General features: G+C 46.6%; 1 protein-coding gene across 1 annotated transcript; it reads left to right on the top strand.

The window, feature by feature from the left end:
- The first annotated feature begins 6 nt into the window (after positions 1-6).
- LOC135361478 (C-type lectin domain family 17, member A-like) lies at positions 7-15,734 on the top strand. Its single transcript, XM_064569689.1, has 12 exons — positions 7-146; positions 1,232-1,337; positions 4,547-4,630; positions 6,077-6,109; positions 6,199-6,249; positions 6,329-6,370; positions 6,560-6,601; positions 7,393-7,533; positions 7,618-7,680; positions 10,138-10,233; positions 10,444-10,595; positions 15,296-15,734. Exons 3-12 carry the CDS (start codon positions 4,594-4,596, stop codon positions 15,329-15,331), a joined length of 693 nt encoding a protein of 230 aa, XP_064425759.1. The 5' UTR covers positions 7-146; positions 1,232-1,337; positions 4,547-4,593; the 3' UTR covers positions 15,332-15,734.
- The last annotated feature ends 1,084 nt before the right edge of the window (positions 15,735-16,818 follow it).

Here is a 16,818-nt window from a genome sequence, read left to right as displayed (position 1 = left end):
CAGTGCTCCTTGGCTCTTGGGGATGAGAACCTTCTGCCCTTCCACGGAAGACTGCCTCTCCATGAGCCGACATGGATACACCTAAGATGGAACCAGGAGCTTGGATGTTGCAAGTCCCCTTGGGTGCAAGTGAGAGCGTTTCTAGGGTGAGGATTTGAGGGCTTGTTTTTTTTTTTTTAGATTTTATTTATTTATTTGGGAGAGAGAGTGAGTGAGGGAGAGTGCACACAAACAGGGGCAGAGGCAGAGGGAGAAGCAGACTCCCCTGCTGAGCAGGGAGCCCGACGTGGGGCTCAATCCCAGGATCCAGAGATCATGACCTGAGCCAAAAGCAGACGCTTAACTGACTGAGCCACCCAGGCGCCCCGTGGGCTTGTTCAGTCGGATGGTGTCTTAGTCTGTTCAGGCTGTTATACCAGAAAACTGTAAACTGAGTGGCTTATAAACAACAGAGGTTTATTTATTGAAATTCTGGAAGCTGGAAAGTCCAAGATCAAGGCATAATGTGTAACGAGGGCCCACTTTCTGATTCGTAGATGGCCATCTTCTTGCTGTGTTCTCCCATGCTGGAAAGGGTGAAAGCTCTCTAGGGTCCCTGTTATAAGGGCACAAGAGTTCTACCCTCATGACCTAATCACCTCCCAAAGGCCCATCACACTGTGGGTTAGGATTTAACAAATGAATTGGGTGAGGGCCCATAATCCAGTCTGTAGCAGGTGATTCACTGGAGACGCGGTTCATTTCTGAGCAGACCTTCTTGGGCTATTAGCTCTTGCAATATTAGAACTCAAGATGTAAGTTCACGGCGTGGTCTTTGACCACTGTGTTGGTTTGCTGGGGCTGCCATAATAAAGCACCATAGACTGGCTTAAATGAGAGAAATGTATTGTCTCACTGTTCTGGAGGCTGATGTCTGAGATCAAGGTGTCGAAGTGGTTGGTTTCTGGGGAAGCGTCTCTCCTTGACTTCCAGATGACCCCCTTCTCCCTGTGTCTTCACATGGACTTCCCCTTATGTGTATCTGTGTCCTAATCTCTTCATTTTATAAAGACACAGACCATATTGGATTAGGGCCCATTGTAATGACTTCATTTTCATTAATTACCTCTTCAGAGACCCTACCTCAAAATACAGTCACATCTGACATACTGGGGGTTAGGACTTCAACACGGATTTTGGGGGAGATGCAATTCAGCCTTTAATACCCACTAATTGACTGATGTTCCTCCAGTGATTATGACAATGAAAAGCACCCCCTTGGGGGCTGGTACTACCCTGCAGCTGAACACAACGCAACACGGCAATCCCTTTGGACAATCCCTGAATTGTATCCAAAGGTAGGTAGACATTCTCCAAACTGATCAATTTATTGATCAACAATTGATGAGTAGCAGAACCCTTGATGAGTAGCAGAATCCTTGCATTGACTGAGAGCAGGTGATTATGACAAGGAGGTTCTGAGCAGAGGGGTAGTGGGGGAGGTTAGCATTCACTTCATTTCCCGTTCCCATCTCTATTTGTCTCCTCCCACCACCATACCTGCCCCAACTCACCAGTACTGAAACCAGCCCCCCATGTATCCTATAGACTGCAGAGTGGGTGGGCATCCTGTTCTAAGCCCTCTACCCAGGGGTCATTGGTCCAAGTGACTTTATCTGGGTCGGGGGAAATTTCTGCATCTCAGAAGAGGAAACTTTATCTTCCCCCAGTGTGTTGAAAAATGGGGAAATGGAGCTGTGGTCACGTCTTTGAGTCATGCGGGGGGCGTTCCACAGTGGAGCTGGCTCAAACTTATCTCCCTTACACATGTCTCATGATTGTCTAATTTTAGGTAGAGAGATAAGGGTGAAGGAGGTCCCCTTTACCACTTTGGGTCCAGGGGAGCAAAGGTTGGGCATTCTTGGTGGATAAAAATAACAAAAACCACGATTTATCAAGCGTGTATTGTGCGCTAGATAGAAACAGTAGCTCCCACTGAATCGTCACAATGACTCTGTGAGATTGGAACAATTACCAACCCCATTTTATAGCTGGGGAAACTGAGCCTTGCCCATTGTCATTGAGTGGATAAGTTGCAGAGCTGATATTTGGACTCAATCTGTGCCTCCAATGGTTGATCTCTTTCTGTAGCACCTGCCACCTTTCAAGGGACTGTCTGTAAACCTGAATTATCCCTGAGGACCCCAACCTTGTAGTTCTTATCTTGGCTGGCAATTATGGGAAGGGACCTGAGTGGTGTGGTGGAACAGACATCCTGGGCTGAGGTAGGGGACTAGGAATGGAGTTCTGGGTCTATTGATAATAATCTGTGTGGCTCTCCTGGGGCTATTATGATAATGCAGGTGAGAGAGGAAAGGGACCAGCTAGGAAGAAAATTAATCTATTTTGAAGATGGATCAAATGTGGGGTGTGAGAGAAAGAGGAGTAAAGAATTACCCCAAAGTTTTCAACTTAATCAACAGGAAAGATGGAGTTATTAATACCTAGAGCTGAGGAAGAAAAAATGCTTATGAACACATTTATTTATTTAAAATTTTTAAAAAAGATTTATTTATTTTAGAGAGACAGAGAGAAAGCACGCAAGCAAGGGGAGGGGCAGAGGGAGAGAGAGAATCCTCAAGCTGACTCCCTGTTGAGCTTGGAGCCGACACGGGGCTCGATCCCAGGACCTTGAGATCATGACCTGAGCCAAAATCAAGGGTCAGATGCTTAACTGACTGAGCCACCCAGGTACCCCCATACATTTATTTATTTATTAAGATTTTTTGTTTTTAAGTAATCTCTACACACAGTGTGGGGCTCGAAACCCCAACCCTGGGATCAGGAGTCGTATGCTCTGCTGACTGAGCCAGCCAGGTGCCCCTGAACACATTTAGATTTAGGTGGTTCATGAACTCTTGCTGAAGTTCAAGAATGGAATCTTGTGTGCAGCAGATGTGGTCATGGCCTACTTAGATCCTTGATCCTCATATTTTCAGCTACTTCTAATGGCCAGCAGCTGCCACCAGAGTCTTCCTGGTCTGGCACATGGCAGGTGAGAAGGGCTAGCAGGGAAATGCTTTCTGGAAGGGCTCTCAGCCAAAGCCTGGACTTAGTGTACACATACCCCAGCTCCCTCACCCCTCAGATGAGATGAGTTTGAAGTGTGTCCCTGTGCTCACCCAGAGGTCCCTACTGGGATTGAGCTTCCATTGCCTGCAGTGGTAGCCTGTTCGATAACACATCTTTGAACACATCTTGTACTGGCTGCCTTTCTTTCCCTGACTCACTTCTTCACCCTCCTGCTGGTGTTTCTGGGGATCACCTCCAAAAAACTACTTACACTTGAATCCTTGTCTCAGTGTTTGCTCTTGGGGGAACCCAAATTGAGACACTCTGGAACAGGGGAAGACAGGCTTGTGATGTGGTTCTAGTTTGCCTGGGATGGAGGGGTTCCTGGGACATGGGACTCTCAGTGCTGAAGATGGAAAGTGCTGGGCAAACTGGGATGAGTTGATCGCCCTTATAGGATAGTGCAGTACCAAGAAAACCAACAGAAGAGAAAGCTTCCAGAAGTAAAGGGGATAATGCATATGTAGATCAAACCATCATGTTGTACAACTTTTATCTGTTAATTATAAACAGGGAGCAAGGAGACTGGGGAGCAAGGAGGTGCCAGTAAACCTGGAAAAAATAAAAATAAACCTGGAAAAAAATAAACCTGGAAAACTTGGAAAAAATAAAAATACTTGATTATTTTTTTTTTATTTTTATTTTTTAAGATTTTATTTTTTTGACAGAGAGAGACATAGCGAGAGCAGGAACACAAGCAGGGGGAGTGGGAGAGGGAGAAGCAGGCTTCCCGCAGAGCAGGGAGCCCGATGTGGGACTCGATCCCAGGACCCTGGGATCATGACCTGAGCCGAAGGCAGACGCTTAACGACTGAGCCACCCAGGCGCCCCTAATTTTATTTTTAAATAATGCTTAGTGACTACTGGAAATAAAATAAAAAACCAAACCATATTGTTTATTTCTATGTTTATGCTATTTCAGTGTCTGTCTTGTCTTGATGGAAAGTTCCTTGAAGGAAGGAGCTTATCCATCTTTTCCACCCAGGGCCTCGCACTCGAATGTAGGGGTTGCTGTCTTTGTCACTCCTGTGCATGAATCCAAACTAGGAGAAAGGGGTGTGTGTGTGTGTGTGTGTGTGTGTGTGTGTGTGTGTGTGTGTGGTTTGGGTGGTTTCCCTTAAGGTGGATTTGCATGTACTTGACTTTTGACGAAAAAGGGAACTGAGAGAGCCCCAGGCACCTGAGCAGGAGGTATAGGAGGCAGAAGCTGTCCAGCTCTGCCTCTCCCTCTCAGGCTCCTGGGTGAGCTGCAACCATGTACATGTATACCAACTCTGGGTGCCAGGACCTGCCAGGTATGGCCCTGGCCAGGCTTGAGCTGGGGGCCAGGGATGGTCGGGACCCAGATTACAGTATTCCCCACCCTGTGGCTGGAAACTAGGGCCTGAGGGACAGAGGGAATGGGCTGGGCTCTCACTTGCCTTTCCTCTGGAAGGGACCAGAGAGGAGGAGGAGGAGGAGGATGGTGATGATTATGAGAACATGGCGCCACCCTACAAGGATCTTCCTCCCAAGCCAGGTAAGAGGACTTCTCAGAGGCCAGGTGAAGGAATGTGTGTTCTGTAGCCTGGGGAAAGCAGGGTCCCCAGGGGACATTAGCTGGGCATTATAGACACACAATCAGCCTCCTGTGTACCCAGCTCGTGCCAGGCACCATGTTGGCAGGAGTATGTGTCTGTGTCTCCACCCTGCCCTTGGGGATCTCTCTGTCTGATGAGAGAGGCAGTTCTGGGCACAGACTCAGGTGAGCAGGTCTGAGAAGGGAAGGACGAGGAGAATGGGGAAATCTCAAGGGGAATTGAGTGGTGGGAGATTGGGGTCAGAGGAGGGGATATTGGAGTGGGACTTAAAGGATGAGTTGGAGTTTGTTAGGAAGAGAAGCCCAGCAGAGAACTGGTGGATGCAAAGGTCCTGGGACATGAAAGCTGGTGTTTCATAAAACTGTGAGCGTGCACCCATGGCTCCCCAACTTCCTCGCATTCACACTCTGGGCCCAGATCGACCTTGAGACTTGGGTGCTCCATACCTGGCCCAGGACTCATCAAAAGTCTGCTAAGTGGGTATAAAAGTGAAGTCTTTAAAAAAAAAATGAAGGCGTTGAGGTTTCCCCGAGCCAATTCACACTAGGGCCCTGAAGGTTGACTGTGCTGTGTTGCTGTCCTTGGACAGTGGCCATTCCATGAGGGGTGGGTGCTGCATCCACCACTATTTAATCTGGACGGAGACCAAACTGGGAGGTCCCTGGGCACCGTGGGGCCCAGAATGAGGTAGGAGGTGAACTAGGCTCAGCTGTTTGTCTGTCTCTCAGCTCCCACTTGGTCCCATCCAGTTCTCAAACCCACCACCAAGATGGACTCCTCCATCTGATCATCAGTGCTATCCCTTCCCCAAAGTTAGCCCCCTCCCCATCTCTGATTGCAGCCAATCTCCACCCCCATCTTTATTTCTAAATCCAAAGTCATCACCCTACTTCAACGCAACTAAAACCTAACTGTGACTTCCTCCTCCTACCCCAGTGCAGCTCCAGTCCCAATCTTTATCTCTACCACATCCTGAATCACAACCCTAATGCCATGTCCACCACTGTCCCTAACCCATCTTCAATCCCATCCTCATCCCAACCACAGCTTGACTGCAACCCTAGCCCAAACTCACCTGTGTCTTTAACTGAGGGTGAAGAGTTGTCCCAGTTTGCTCAGGACTGAGTGATTTCCTGGGACGTGGGACTTCCAGTTTTAAAACTGGGCAAGTCCTGGGTGATCCAGGATGGTCGGTCACTCTATCTTAATCCTCATCATCTACTCCCATCCTTACCCCCAATTAACCCCATCCCTACCCCCAATTACATTCTTATGCTCAACCCTATCCCTAGCCCTCCATTTTAGTCCCAGTCCTGGTTCCATCGCTGCCTCCAATCTGTTTCCAACCCTCATACCAGCTCTAATTCTGAACTTCTCTTCTGCAGATTCACTGGCTCCACCAAGGCCTCCGAGAGCAGGTGAGCTGGGGCTGGGGGTTCAGGAGACCCAGTGCTGGTTTTGTCCTGCTCTGGACCTGAGCAACCATTCCTCCCCCTCCCCACCCCAGGAAAGAAAATGGAGAACCCCCCACTTCCCTGCAAGTCCCCAAAGATCAAAGGTGAGAATCTAGGGCTGGGGCCTTTGGTTTACCTAGATGAAGCCCTGGTCTGCATAACCATTGTCTTTCTGATCCCTAGGCCTGGACCTCACCCCTGTCCCCCGCACATCTCCTCAACTGGGTGAGCAGTGGGAAGATCCTTTAAGAAGTCTGGGAGGGGACACCTGGAAGTCTTCCCTCCACTTCCTCAATTCTGACCAGAGAACAAATCAGATGGGTTGGGGGAGGTGTTGATCTTGGAAGACAGAGTCTTTCAGCAACTTTTCCCCCCAACAACTTTTGAATAAACTTTCCTCTCCCTTTCTCCCAGGTGTCAATCTGGAACATCCTCCGTTCCAGTCATCCCTAGCTAGTAAGTCCTCATGCCCTCCAGGTGGGCCCCTATCTTCCCTGTCAAGTATGCTTGAATCAGACCTATGACCCCAGAGGAAGACCCTGGGGCAGAGAAAAGTGTCCTTTCAGAAGCTCTTCCTTTCTGAGTCTAGACCAGACCCTGAGGGACCCAGGGCGTCTGCCTGATACTCTTCAGGCCCCACCTCCTACTTGCATAAGGTACGGGAAGCATTCTCTGCCGCTGATGCAAAGGCCCTTAAGCATCCTGGAATGGGGAGCAGCTTGGGCAGGGGATGCTGGAGAGTACAAGATAATGCATCATAAATGTTAGGAGCAGTGCTGGGTCCAAGTCATACATGACCTCTCCAAGCCTTCAGGTTAGTTATTTGCAAATTGGGAATAATAGTTACATCTATGTCATAAGGATGAGGATCCAATAAGATAATAAGGATGTGACATGATACTTGGCACACAGTAAGTTCTCTTCAGCATTCTAGGTTAGGTTGTAGTTGTGTTAGGTTACAGTGATGGTGTTGGATTTGGAAGTGGAGATGGGGGTGGAGGTGTGGCTTCGTTTGGAGATGGGAAGGGGGCTACATTTGGGAAAGGGGTGGCCCTGGAGCACAGTAAGTGCTCTTCTGGGCTTCTTCAGGGTTCTTTTCCCTTGACCCTCTCTTGCTGACCCCATCTGGTGATACAGTCATGACCACGGATCTCGGTCCCTCTGCTTTTGGAGAGAGGCTCAAGTGTCTCTTCCTCACTCTCTGAAGCACCAATATTGGTCTCTCTGTCCCCGTCCTCATCCCCCAGTAACTCCAGTGACCCACCTCAGTCAGAAGTCCAGGTGTCCTGGGTGCTACCAGGAGGAGAGACTGGTGGTGTACCTGTGCCTGCTGGTGGTGGTGTCACTGCTCCTGGGCTGCACTGGTCTGGCTGTGACCCTGATTAAGTGTGAGTAAGAAGAGGATGGGGCATGGGGAGAAACTGAGCATTGGGCATGGAAGGACTGGGCTCAAGATGGATTCTTCCTCATAGACCAGGAGATGGTGGAAGAGCTAAAGATATTAACCTTTCAGCAGATGGCGTGGCAAGCAAATGGTGAGTGCTTTCAATTGTCCCTTCATGCCATCCATATTGAACACCCAACATGACCCCTCAAACCCAACTCCAAGACCACTTCCAATCCCATCTTTGCCAAGTCTTGTGTTAGGTATTGGGGCATGGGTAGGATAGTGAACACATCCGGCACAGTTCCTGTTCCTGTGGAGTGTGTGTGCATGTTTGTGTGCATGTGTGTCTAGACCTTCACTGTCCAATATGGTGGCCATGAGTCACTGGCTATTGAGCACTTGCAGTGTGGTCATTCCGAACTGAGATGTGCTGTAATTGTGAAATATACACCAATGTCAAAGACTTGCTACAGAAAAAGAATGTAAAATATCTCAACAATATTAATAATAATAATCTTTAATATTGATTACTCATTGAAATTATACTTTGGATATATTGGCATAAGTAAAGAAATAACATTCAAATTAATTTTGCCTGCTTCTTTTGACTCTTAGAAAACATGGCCATTAGAACATTTAAATTTATGTATGTGGTTTATATTTTATTTCTGTTGGACAGCACAGGCAGGTACTGAGAGCCATTTACCAAATTATCAGTCAAATGAGCATACAATTCCAAATCTCAATGAATAGTCCAAAGGAAGATCATTCTATGAAAAAAATCTAGTTAGGGATCTTGACCCTATCTTTGGGAGGGCCATACAGGGCTTCCCTAGGGAAAGAGCGCTACAGTTGATTGAGGGAAGAGAAAAAATTAATCACATGAGAGGTTGAGGGTTTCAGGTATATGCAAAGGCCCTGTGGTAAGAGGCAACATCATAAGTACAAGGGAAGAGGATGGTGCAGTTGGACAGGTGAGAGGTGATGGTGGCTTGGATGAGAGTTGTGGCCATGAAGATGAACAGAAGTGGGTAGAGCAGAAAGGTTTAGGAGGTAAAAGTGACTGGACCTAGAGATGGACTGGGAATGGCAGTAAGAGGGAAGGATGTCAAGCTGGAAGAGGGCGCTTTTGTGTGGGATTAGTGGGAATACACACATTAGTTGTAGCAAAGTCTTCTGGGCTGGCACAGCCTTCACCATGTTTGTTGAAGTCTGAAAATTGTTCCATTATATGTGCATGCCTTCTCTGCACATCTCAGATCAAGCCACTGTTCTGCTCAAAACCCACTGATGGTTTCGCACTGCCCAGAGTCCAACACGAAACTCTTTTTTTAAAATTTAATTTTATTATGTTATGTTAGTCACCATACAGTACATCATTAGTTTATTTATGTATTTATTTTTTATTTTTAATTATTTTTATTTTTATTTTTAGATTTTTTTTTATTATGTTATGTTAATCACCATACATTACATCATTAGTTTTTGATGTAGTGTTCCATGATTCATTGTTTGCATATAACACCCAGTGCTCTATGCAGTATGTGCCCTCCTTAATACCCATCACCGGGCTAACCCATCCCCCACCCCCCCTTCCCTCTAAAACCCTCAGTTTGTTTCTCGGAGTCCATAGTCTCTCATGGCTCATCTCCCCCTCTGATTTCCCCCCCTTCATTTTTCCCTTCCTTCTCCTAATGTCCTCTGTGCTATTCCTTCTGTTCCACAAATAAGTGAAACCATATGATAATTGACTTTCTCTGCTTGACTTATATCACTTAGCATAATCTCCTCCAGTCCCATCCATGTTGATGTAAAAGTTGGGTATTCATCCTTTCTGATAGCTGAGTAATATTCCATTGTATATATGGACCACATCTTCTTTATCCATTCATCTGTTGAAGGGCATCTCGGCTCTTTCCACAATTTGGCTATTGCAGACATTGCTGCTATGAACATTGGGGTGCATATGGCCCTTCTTTTCACTACATCTGTGTCTCTGGGGTAAATACCCAGAAGTGCAATTGCTGGGTCATAGGGTAGTTCTATTTTTAATTTTATGAGGAGCCTCCACACTGTTTTCCAAAGTGGCTATACCAACTTGCATTCCCACCAACAGTGTAAAAGGGTTCCCCTTTCTCCACAACCTCTCCAACATTTCCAACATGAAACTCTTGGCTTAGCATTCAAGGACTTGGACATCAGACCTCATCCTACTTTGAGCTTTTTAGCTCCTGTGAGGTTTGCCTTGACCTCTACTGCCTCAGCCTTCCCCAACACACTTGCCTCTCTATCTTGGCTTCCAAGGTGGCCCCTGCCTGTGGAGGCTCTCTCTCCCTCTCACAGATACTGAGTTACCATCTTCCTCTGGATAGTCCACCATCTCCACTCTTCCCCAAGGCTCAGAGATCAGTTCCTCCTCTGAGCCACTCTAGGACTCTCTCTAGGCACTGCACATATCATTTTGAGTTCTAGCACCACTCACTAGAAAGAGGGTGCAGTGGGGGGCACAGATCTTGCTTCTGTCTTGTGTGTTTGCAGTCAGTGGTGGGTGGGTGGGTAGATGGGGGTTTGGGTTTCTAACCTTCCAGCCCATCTCTACTGACAGTGACTGGCATGGCGGGGATAGCTGGCCTGAAGAAGGACATTGACCACATAAGAACTTACACCAACCAGTCCCTAGTAAAACTTCGGGGCTTATTAGGTGAGTGGAACTTGGGGAACTGCCCTGAGATGGGGGGCATGACAGAGCTGGCACATTGCACAAATCCATGGGGGACAATTCTCACTGCAGTCTGTCTGAATGGTGCCCCCTGGAATTGAGCTTTGCACAGCCTGCACAACTGTATATGGGACACCATGTACATGACCCTGGCTCTGGGGCCATTCTGACAGCATCTTATTCTGTCCCCAGACTGTACCAAGGTCACCTGCCCAGAGGGTTGGCTACCCTTTGAGGGGAAGTGTTACTACTTCTCCCCAACCACCAAGTCATGGGATGAAGCCCGGAAGTTCTGCCAGGAGAATTACTCTCACTTGGTCATCATCAGTAGCTTTGCTGAACAGGTGATCTGTCCCTTCCAAGCCCTTGAGAATCAGTGGGAATCACATATCCTTCCCTGGTCTGGATGGAGAGAAATTGGAATTGCTTTTGAGCCACTAAGACTTTTAATAGCAAGGTTGAGAGGACATACTCTACTTGAGTTTAAATCCTGATTGTGTTTCTTATCCTGAGTCTCAGTTTTTTCTCTAACCTGGAGATATAATAATGGCTATCTCTTAGCACTTTCTTTTTTTTTTTTTATTAAAGATTTTATTTATTTATTTGAGACAGAGAGAATGAGAAAGAGAGAGCACATGAGAGGGGGGAGGGTCAGAGGGAGAGGCAGACCCCCTGCTGAGCAGGGAGCCCGATGCGGGACTCGATCCCGGGACTCAGGATCATGACCTGAGCCGAAGGCAGTCGCTTAACCAACTGAGCCACTCAGGCGCCCTCTTAGCACTTTCTATTCTCCAGGCTGCATTCCGGATGTCTTATATCTTACATTAACATAATCCTTACAACAACCCTGTTACTTAGTGTGTGAGTCAGGAGAGGTTATGTTCTGCTGAAATAACAGACAGCCCCTGTAACTCAAGGGTGAAAGTTAAGGGGCAACTCTGAAAGCTTCCACTTATTTGTACTCACAAAGCAAGTCACGTAGGTCCTCCTCTGCTTTTAGGTGGTGGGGAAATAATTCCACCCGTGGAGGGGAATTGGCATTTTGTAAGGAACTGCAATGATTTGATGCTACCATGGTTAGATAGCAAAATTTGTACACAGTACATACTATTTGTACTTCACAGATGAGGAAGCTGAGGCACAATACATTTAAGAAACCTGCCTGTGGTCACTTACAGCTAGCGAGTGTCAGAACTGGGATTTGAGCCCAGATGTTTGCATGGTTTATCTTTCCCCACCTTTTTACTTTAATCTATCTGTGTCTTTATTTTCAAGTGGATTTCCTGTCGGCAGCATATAGATGGGTCTTGTTTTGTTTTGTTTTGTTTAAAGATTTATTTATTTATTTATTCATGAGAGACAGAGAGAGAGAGAGGCAGAGGGAGAGGCAGGCTCCCAAGGAGCAGGGAGCCCGATGCAGGACTCGATCCCAGGACCCTGGGACCACGATCTGAGCCAAAGGCAGACGCTCAACCATCTGAGCCACCCAGGCGCCCTTGTTTTGTTTTTTAAATTTTATTATGTTATGTTAGTCACCATACAATACATCACTGTTTTTTTTTTTTTTTAAGATTTTTATTTATTTGAGAGAGAGAGAGAGAGAGAGCACATGAGAGGGGGGAGGGTCAGAGGGAGGAGCAGACTCCCTGCAGAGCGGGGAGCCCGATGCGGGACTCGATCCTGGGACTCCAGGATCATGACCTGAGCCGAAGGCAGTCGCTCAACCAACTGAGCCACCCAGGCGCCCCTACATCACTGGTTTTTGATGTGGTGATCCACGATCCATTCTTTTCGTACAACACCCAGTGCTCCATGCAGTACGTGCACTCCTGTTAATACCCATCACGGGGCTAACCAATCCCCCCTCCCCCCTCCCCCCTCCCCCTTAAAACCCTGTTTGTTTCTCAGAGTCCATAGTCTCTCATGGTTCATCTCTCGTTTTGTAAATTCAATCTGACAATTTCTGGCTCTTAATTGGTGTTTGTAGACCACTTATATTTGATGTAATTAAAATGATGGCTGAATGGAGTTTGTACTTACAGAACTTTGTGGCCAAGGCTCATGGCTCTCCTCGGGTGTACTGGCTGGGGCTGAATGACAGGGAACATGAAGGGGACTGGAAGTGGCTGGATGGGTCACCTGTCACTCTGAGGCAAGTATCGAGGGCTCTTTGGGTCTCTGCTCCCTGTGGGTCTTTGTGCAATCCGAGCCAGAAGATTCTCTAGAACCCCAGACCAGGCTGGATAGAGGAGGCTCAAGGGTGCTTTTTTGCCGGTAGGGCTTCTGGTCCCTGTACCTTTTAAATTTTCCTCCATTGCAACATCTCCTCCTTTCAGCCCAACTGCTCAAATACATCAGGTCCCCAGGTCAATGGCTGCGGGGAAAAAAAGAAAGGAAGGGTGGCGACAGTGCAGAAGGAAGAGGAAGCTTTTGATTTGCCAAGAGGATGAGCAGGATCTCTGTGTCTCTGTGTCTCTGTCTCTGACTCTCTGCACTTTACATATATTAACCCATTTGTTTAATCTTTTTAATAATCCTGTAAGGAAAGTACTATTATCATCTCCATTTTATTTTATCCTATTTCTTGTCATCTCCATTTTAAAGATGAGGAGACTGAGGCACAGAGAGGTTAACCAACTTGCCTCGGGTGAGAGAGCTAGCAGGTAGTATTGCCAACCAACCTAACTTTAAAGTCTATACTTTTGGTGGCTCAGTCAGTTAAGCGTCTGCCTTCTGCTCAGGTCATGATCCCAGGGTCCTGGGATCGAGTCCTGTGTTGGGCTCTCAGCTCAGCAGGGAGTCTGCTTCTCCTTCTCACTCTCACTCTGTGCTCTCTCTCTCAAATAAATTTAAAAAAAAATCTTAAAAAAGTAAAGTCTATACTCTTAGCCATTATACTTTACTTTCTCAAGGAATGTACATATTTATATTTAGGTAAATGTTAACAAATTGTCCCCCATAGTGGTTATACCAATTTATTCTTTCACTGGCTTGGCTATTTTTCTTCATCAAAAATTCATCTAACTTTTATAATTTTTGATGGATTAATTGTAGGTGAAAATGGAATCACAATATAGTATTAATTTGCATTTCTCTTATAATGACTGAGATTGGGTATCTTCTCATATGTTTAATAGCCACAGGTATTAACTTTTCTGTGAAGTGTTTGTTCATATCACTGGTATATTTTTATATTGAGATTTTCTTCTTATTTATTTCTTATTTATTTTATTTTTTTAAAAAGATTTTATTTATTTATTTGGTAGAGACACAGTGAGAGAGGGAACACAAACAGGGGGAGTGGGAGAAAGAGAAGCAGGCTTCCCGCAGAGCAGGGAGCCCAATGCAGGGCTCGATCCCAGGACCCTGTGATCATGACCTGAGCCGAAAGCAGATGCTTAACAACTGAGCCACCCAGGTGCCTCATTTTTATTTCTTTTTTTAAAGATTGTATTTATTTATTTATTTATTTGACAGAGAGAGAGAGCATAAGCAGGGGGAGCAGCAGAGGGAGAGGGAGAAGCAGGCTATCCGTTGAGCAGGGAGCTTGATATGGGGCTCCCTGGGATCATGACCTGAGCCTAAGGCAGACGCTTAACTGACTGAACCACCCAGGCATTCCTTCTTATTTATTTTTCAGAGCTCTTTATATATTAGAGATATTAGTGTCCTGACAGGGGATCTCATTTTGAATTAAAGATTCCTGGAAGAATGGGGCACCTGGGTGGTGCAGTTGGTTAAATGACTCTTGATTTCAGCTCAGGTTATAATCTTAAGGTTGTGAGATCCAGCCCCCTGTTGGTTCCACACTCAGTGTGAAGTCTGCTTGAGATCGTCTCTCCCTCTCCCTCTGCCCCTCCCGCTTGTGCTCTCTCTCTCTGAAATAAATAAATAAATAAATAAATAAATAAATAAATAAATAAATAAATAAATAAAAATCTTAAAAATAAAAAAAAGATTCCTGGAAGAAGGCACAGCTCTGTGAATAGAGAAGGCGTGGCATAGTGTGGTGCTATGGGTGCTCAGCTCAGACCCCTTCGTGGGGCGGGTGCAGCCCTCCTCCAGTAGGGGGCACTGACTGCTAAAGGCTCATGGTTATGCTTTCTCTGGAGAGTTGTCCTCAGTCCATTGGAGGCCTGCTCAGCTAGAAGGTTACTCCACTCCCAGTGGGGTCAGCCCATAGCCAATGAGTGGCTGAGAGAAGCCTGGATTCCTTGTCACAAGTCGAGATAACTCTGTGGTGTTATTCATACTCCGCAGCTCCCTGTCGGATCAGGCTGAGGCTAGACCAGACTGAACCCACATCTCTGCTCAACTCCTCTCCCTGCCCCATCCTGCTTCTCCCACTCCTTCTCTCCTGAGAGCATCTCTTAATAAATTCCATGCACCTGAATTGCCAAATCAGGCTCTGCTTTAAGGGAATGTGATCTAAGACACTACAAGACCTGGAAGGTTGGGAGGATTGCAGGGGTGAAGGAAGGGTTCTTTGTAAGAGGAGGCAGAAACTGACCAGATGCAGGAAACGGATTCAGGAGCAGGAGACTGTCCTGGCGAACGGGGAGGTGGGGCTGAGTTAAGGCAGACAAGCTGGGGTGAAGGGGATAATGTGGCAGCTTCAGATAATTCTGAAAAGCTGAAGAAATGATTAGGATGGAAGAGCCTTGAGCCATGAAGACCTTGCCTTCTCTCCCCCCTCCATATTCTTTCTTTAATTAATAGACTTTATTTTTTACAGAAAATTTGAGCAGCAGGTACAGAGAAATGTTTCATATATTCCTTCTCTCCTGCACATAATTTCCCCTATTATTAACCTGTTGCATTCTGTGTGGCACATTTGTTACAAGTGATGAACCAGTATGGATACATTATTATGAACTAAAGTCCATAGTTTATATTAGGGTTCATTCCAAGTGCTGTGCATTCTACGAGTTTTGACAAATGTATGATGTCATGTATCCACTGTCACAGTATCACATATAATGCTCTGAAAACCCCTGAGTTCCGCCTATTCATCCCTCCCCATGCCCACTTTTCCTCCCTCCAGCTTTTGGGACCCGGAGGAACCCAACAACATCTATGACGAGGATTGTGCCAGCATGAACAAAGGTGGCACCTGGAATGACCTCTCTTGTGACAAGACTACATATTGGATCTGTGAGCGGAAGTGTTCCTGTTGAACCTCACAGCTGAGGGTGGGTGTGGGTCCATACCCAGTGCTCCTTGGCTCTTGGGGATGAGAACCTTCTGCCCTTCCACGGAAGACTGCCTCTCCATGAGCCGACATGGATACACCTAAGATGGAACCAGGAGCTTGGATGTTGCAAGTCCCCTTGGGTGCAAGTGAGAGCGTTTCTAGGGTGAGGATTTGAGGGCTTGTTTTTTTTTTTTTAGATTTTATTTATTTATTTGGGAGAGAGAGTGAGTGAGGGAGAGTGCACACAAACAGGGGCAGAGGCAGAGGGAGAAGCAGACTCCCCTGCTGAGCAGGGAGCCCGACGTGGGGCTCAATCCCAGGATCCAGAGATCATGACCTGAGCCAAAAGCAGACGCTTAACTGACTGAGCCACCCAGGCGCCCCGTGGGCTTGTTCAGTCGGATGGTGTCTTAGTCTGTTCAGGCTGTTATACCAGAAAACTGTAAACTGAGTGGCTTATAAACAACAGAGGTTTATTTATTGAAATTCTGGAAGCTGGAAAGTCCAAGATCAAGGCATAATGTGTAACGAGGGCCCACTTTCTGATTCGTAGATGGCCATCTTCTTGCTGTGTTCTCCCATGCTGGAAAGGGTGAAAGCTCTCTAGGGTCCCTGTTATAAGGGCACAAGAGTTCTACCCTCATGACCTAATCACCTCCCAAAGGCCCATCACACTGTGGGTTAGGATTTAACAAATGAATTGGGTGAGGGCCCATAATCCAGTCTGTAGCAGGTGATTCACTGGAGACGCGGTTCATTTCTGAGCAGACCTTCTTGGGCTATTAGCTCTTGCAATATTAGAACTCAAGATGTAAGTTCACGGCGTGGTCTTTGACCACTGTGTTGGTTTGCTGGGGCTGCCATAATAAAGCACCATAGACTGGCTTAAATGAGAGAAATGTATTGTCTCACTGTTCTGGAGGCTGATGTCTGAGATCAAGGTGTCGAAGTGGTTGGTTTCTGGGGAAGCGTCTCTCCTTGACTTCCAGATGACCCCCTTCTCCCTGTGTCTTCACATGGACTTCCCCTTATGTGTATCTGTGTCCTAATCTCTTCATTTTATAAAGACACAGACCATATTGGATTAGGGCCCATTGTAATGACTTCATTTTCATTAATTACCTCTTCAGAGACCCTACCTCAAAATACAGTCACATCTGACATACTGGGGGTTAGGACTTCAACACGGATTTTGGGGGAGATGCAATTCAGCCTTTAATACCCACTAATTGACTGATGTTCCTCCAGTGATTATGACAATGAAAAGCACCCCCTTGGGGGCTGGTACTACCCTGCAGCTGAACACAACGCAACACGGCAATCCCTTTGGACAATCCCTGAATTGTATCCAAAGGTAGGTAGACATTCTCCAA

The sequence above is a fragment of the Mirounga angustirostris genome, unplaced genomic scaffold (genome assembly GCF_029215605.1).
Source record: "Mirounga angustirostris isolate CCGP_5_RB_7025 unplaced genomic scaffold, mMirAng1.0.hap1 SCAF_1, whole genome shotgun sequence".
NCBI lineage: Eukaryota > Metazoa > Chordata > Mammalia > Carnivora > Phocidae > Mirounga > Mirounga angustirostris.
Note: the sequence above shows the minus strand (reverse complement) of the source record. Positions and strands in the feature narration are given on the sequence as shown.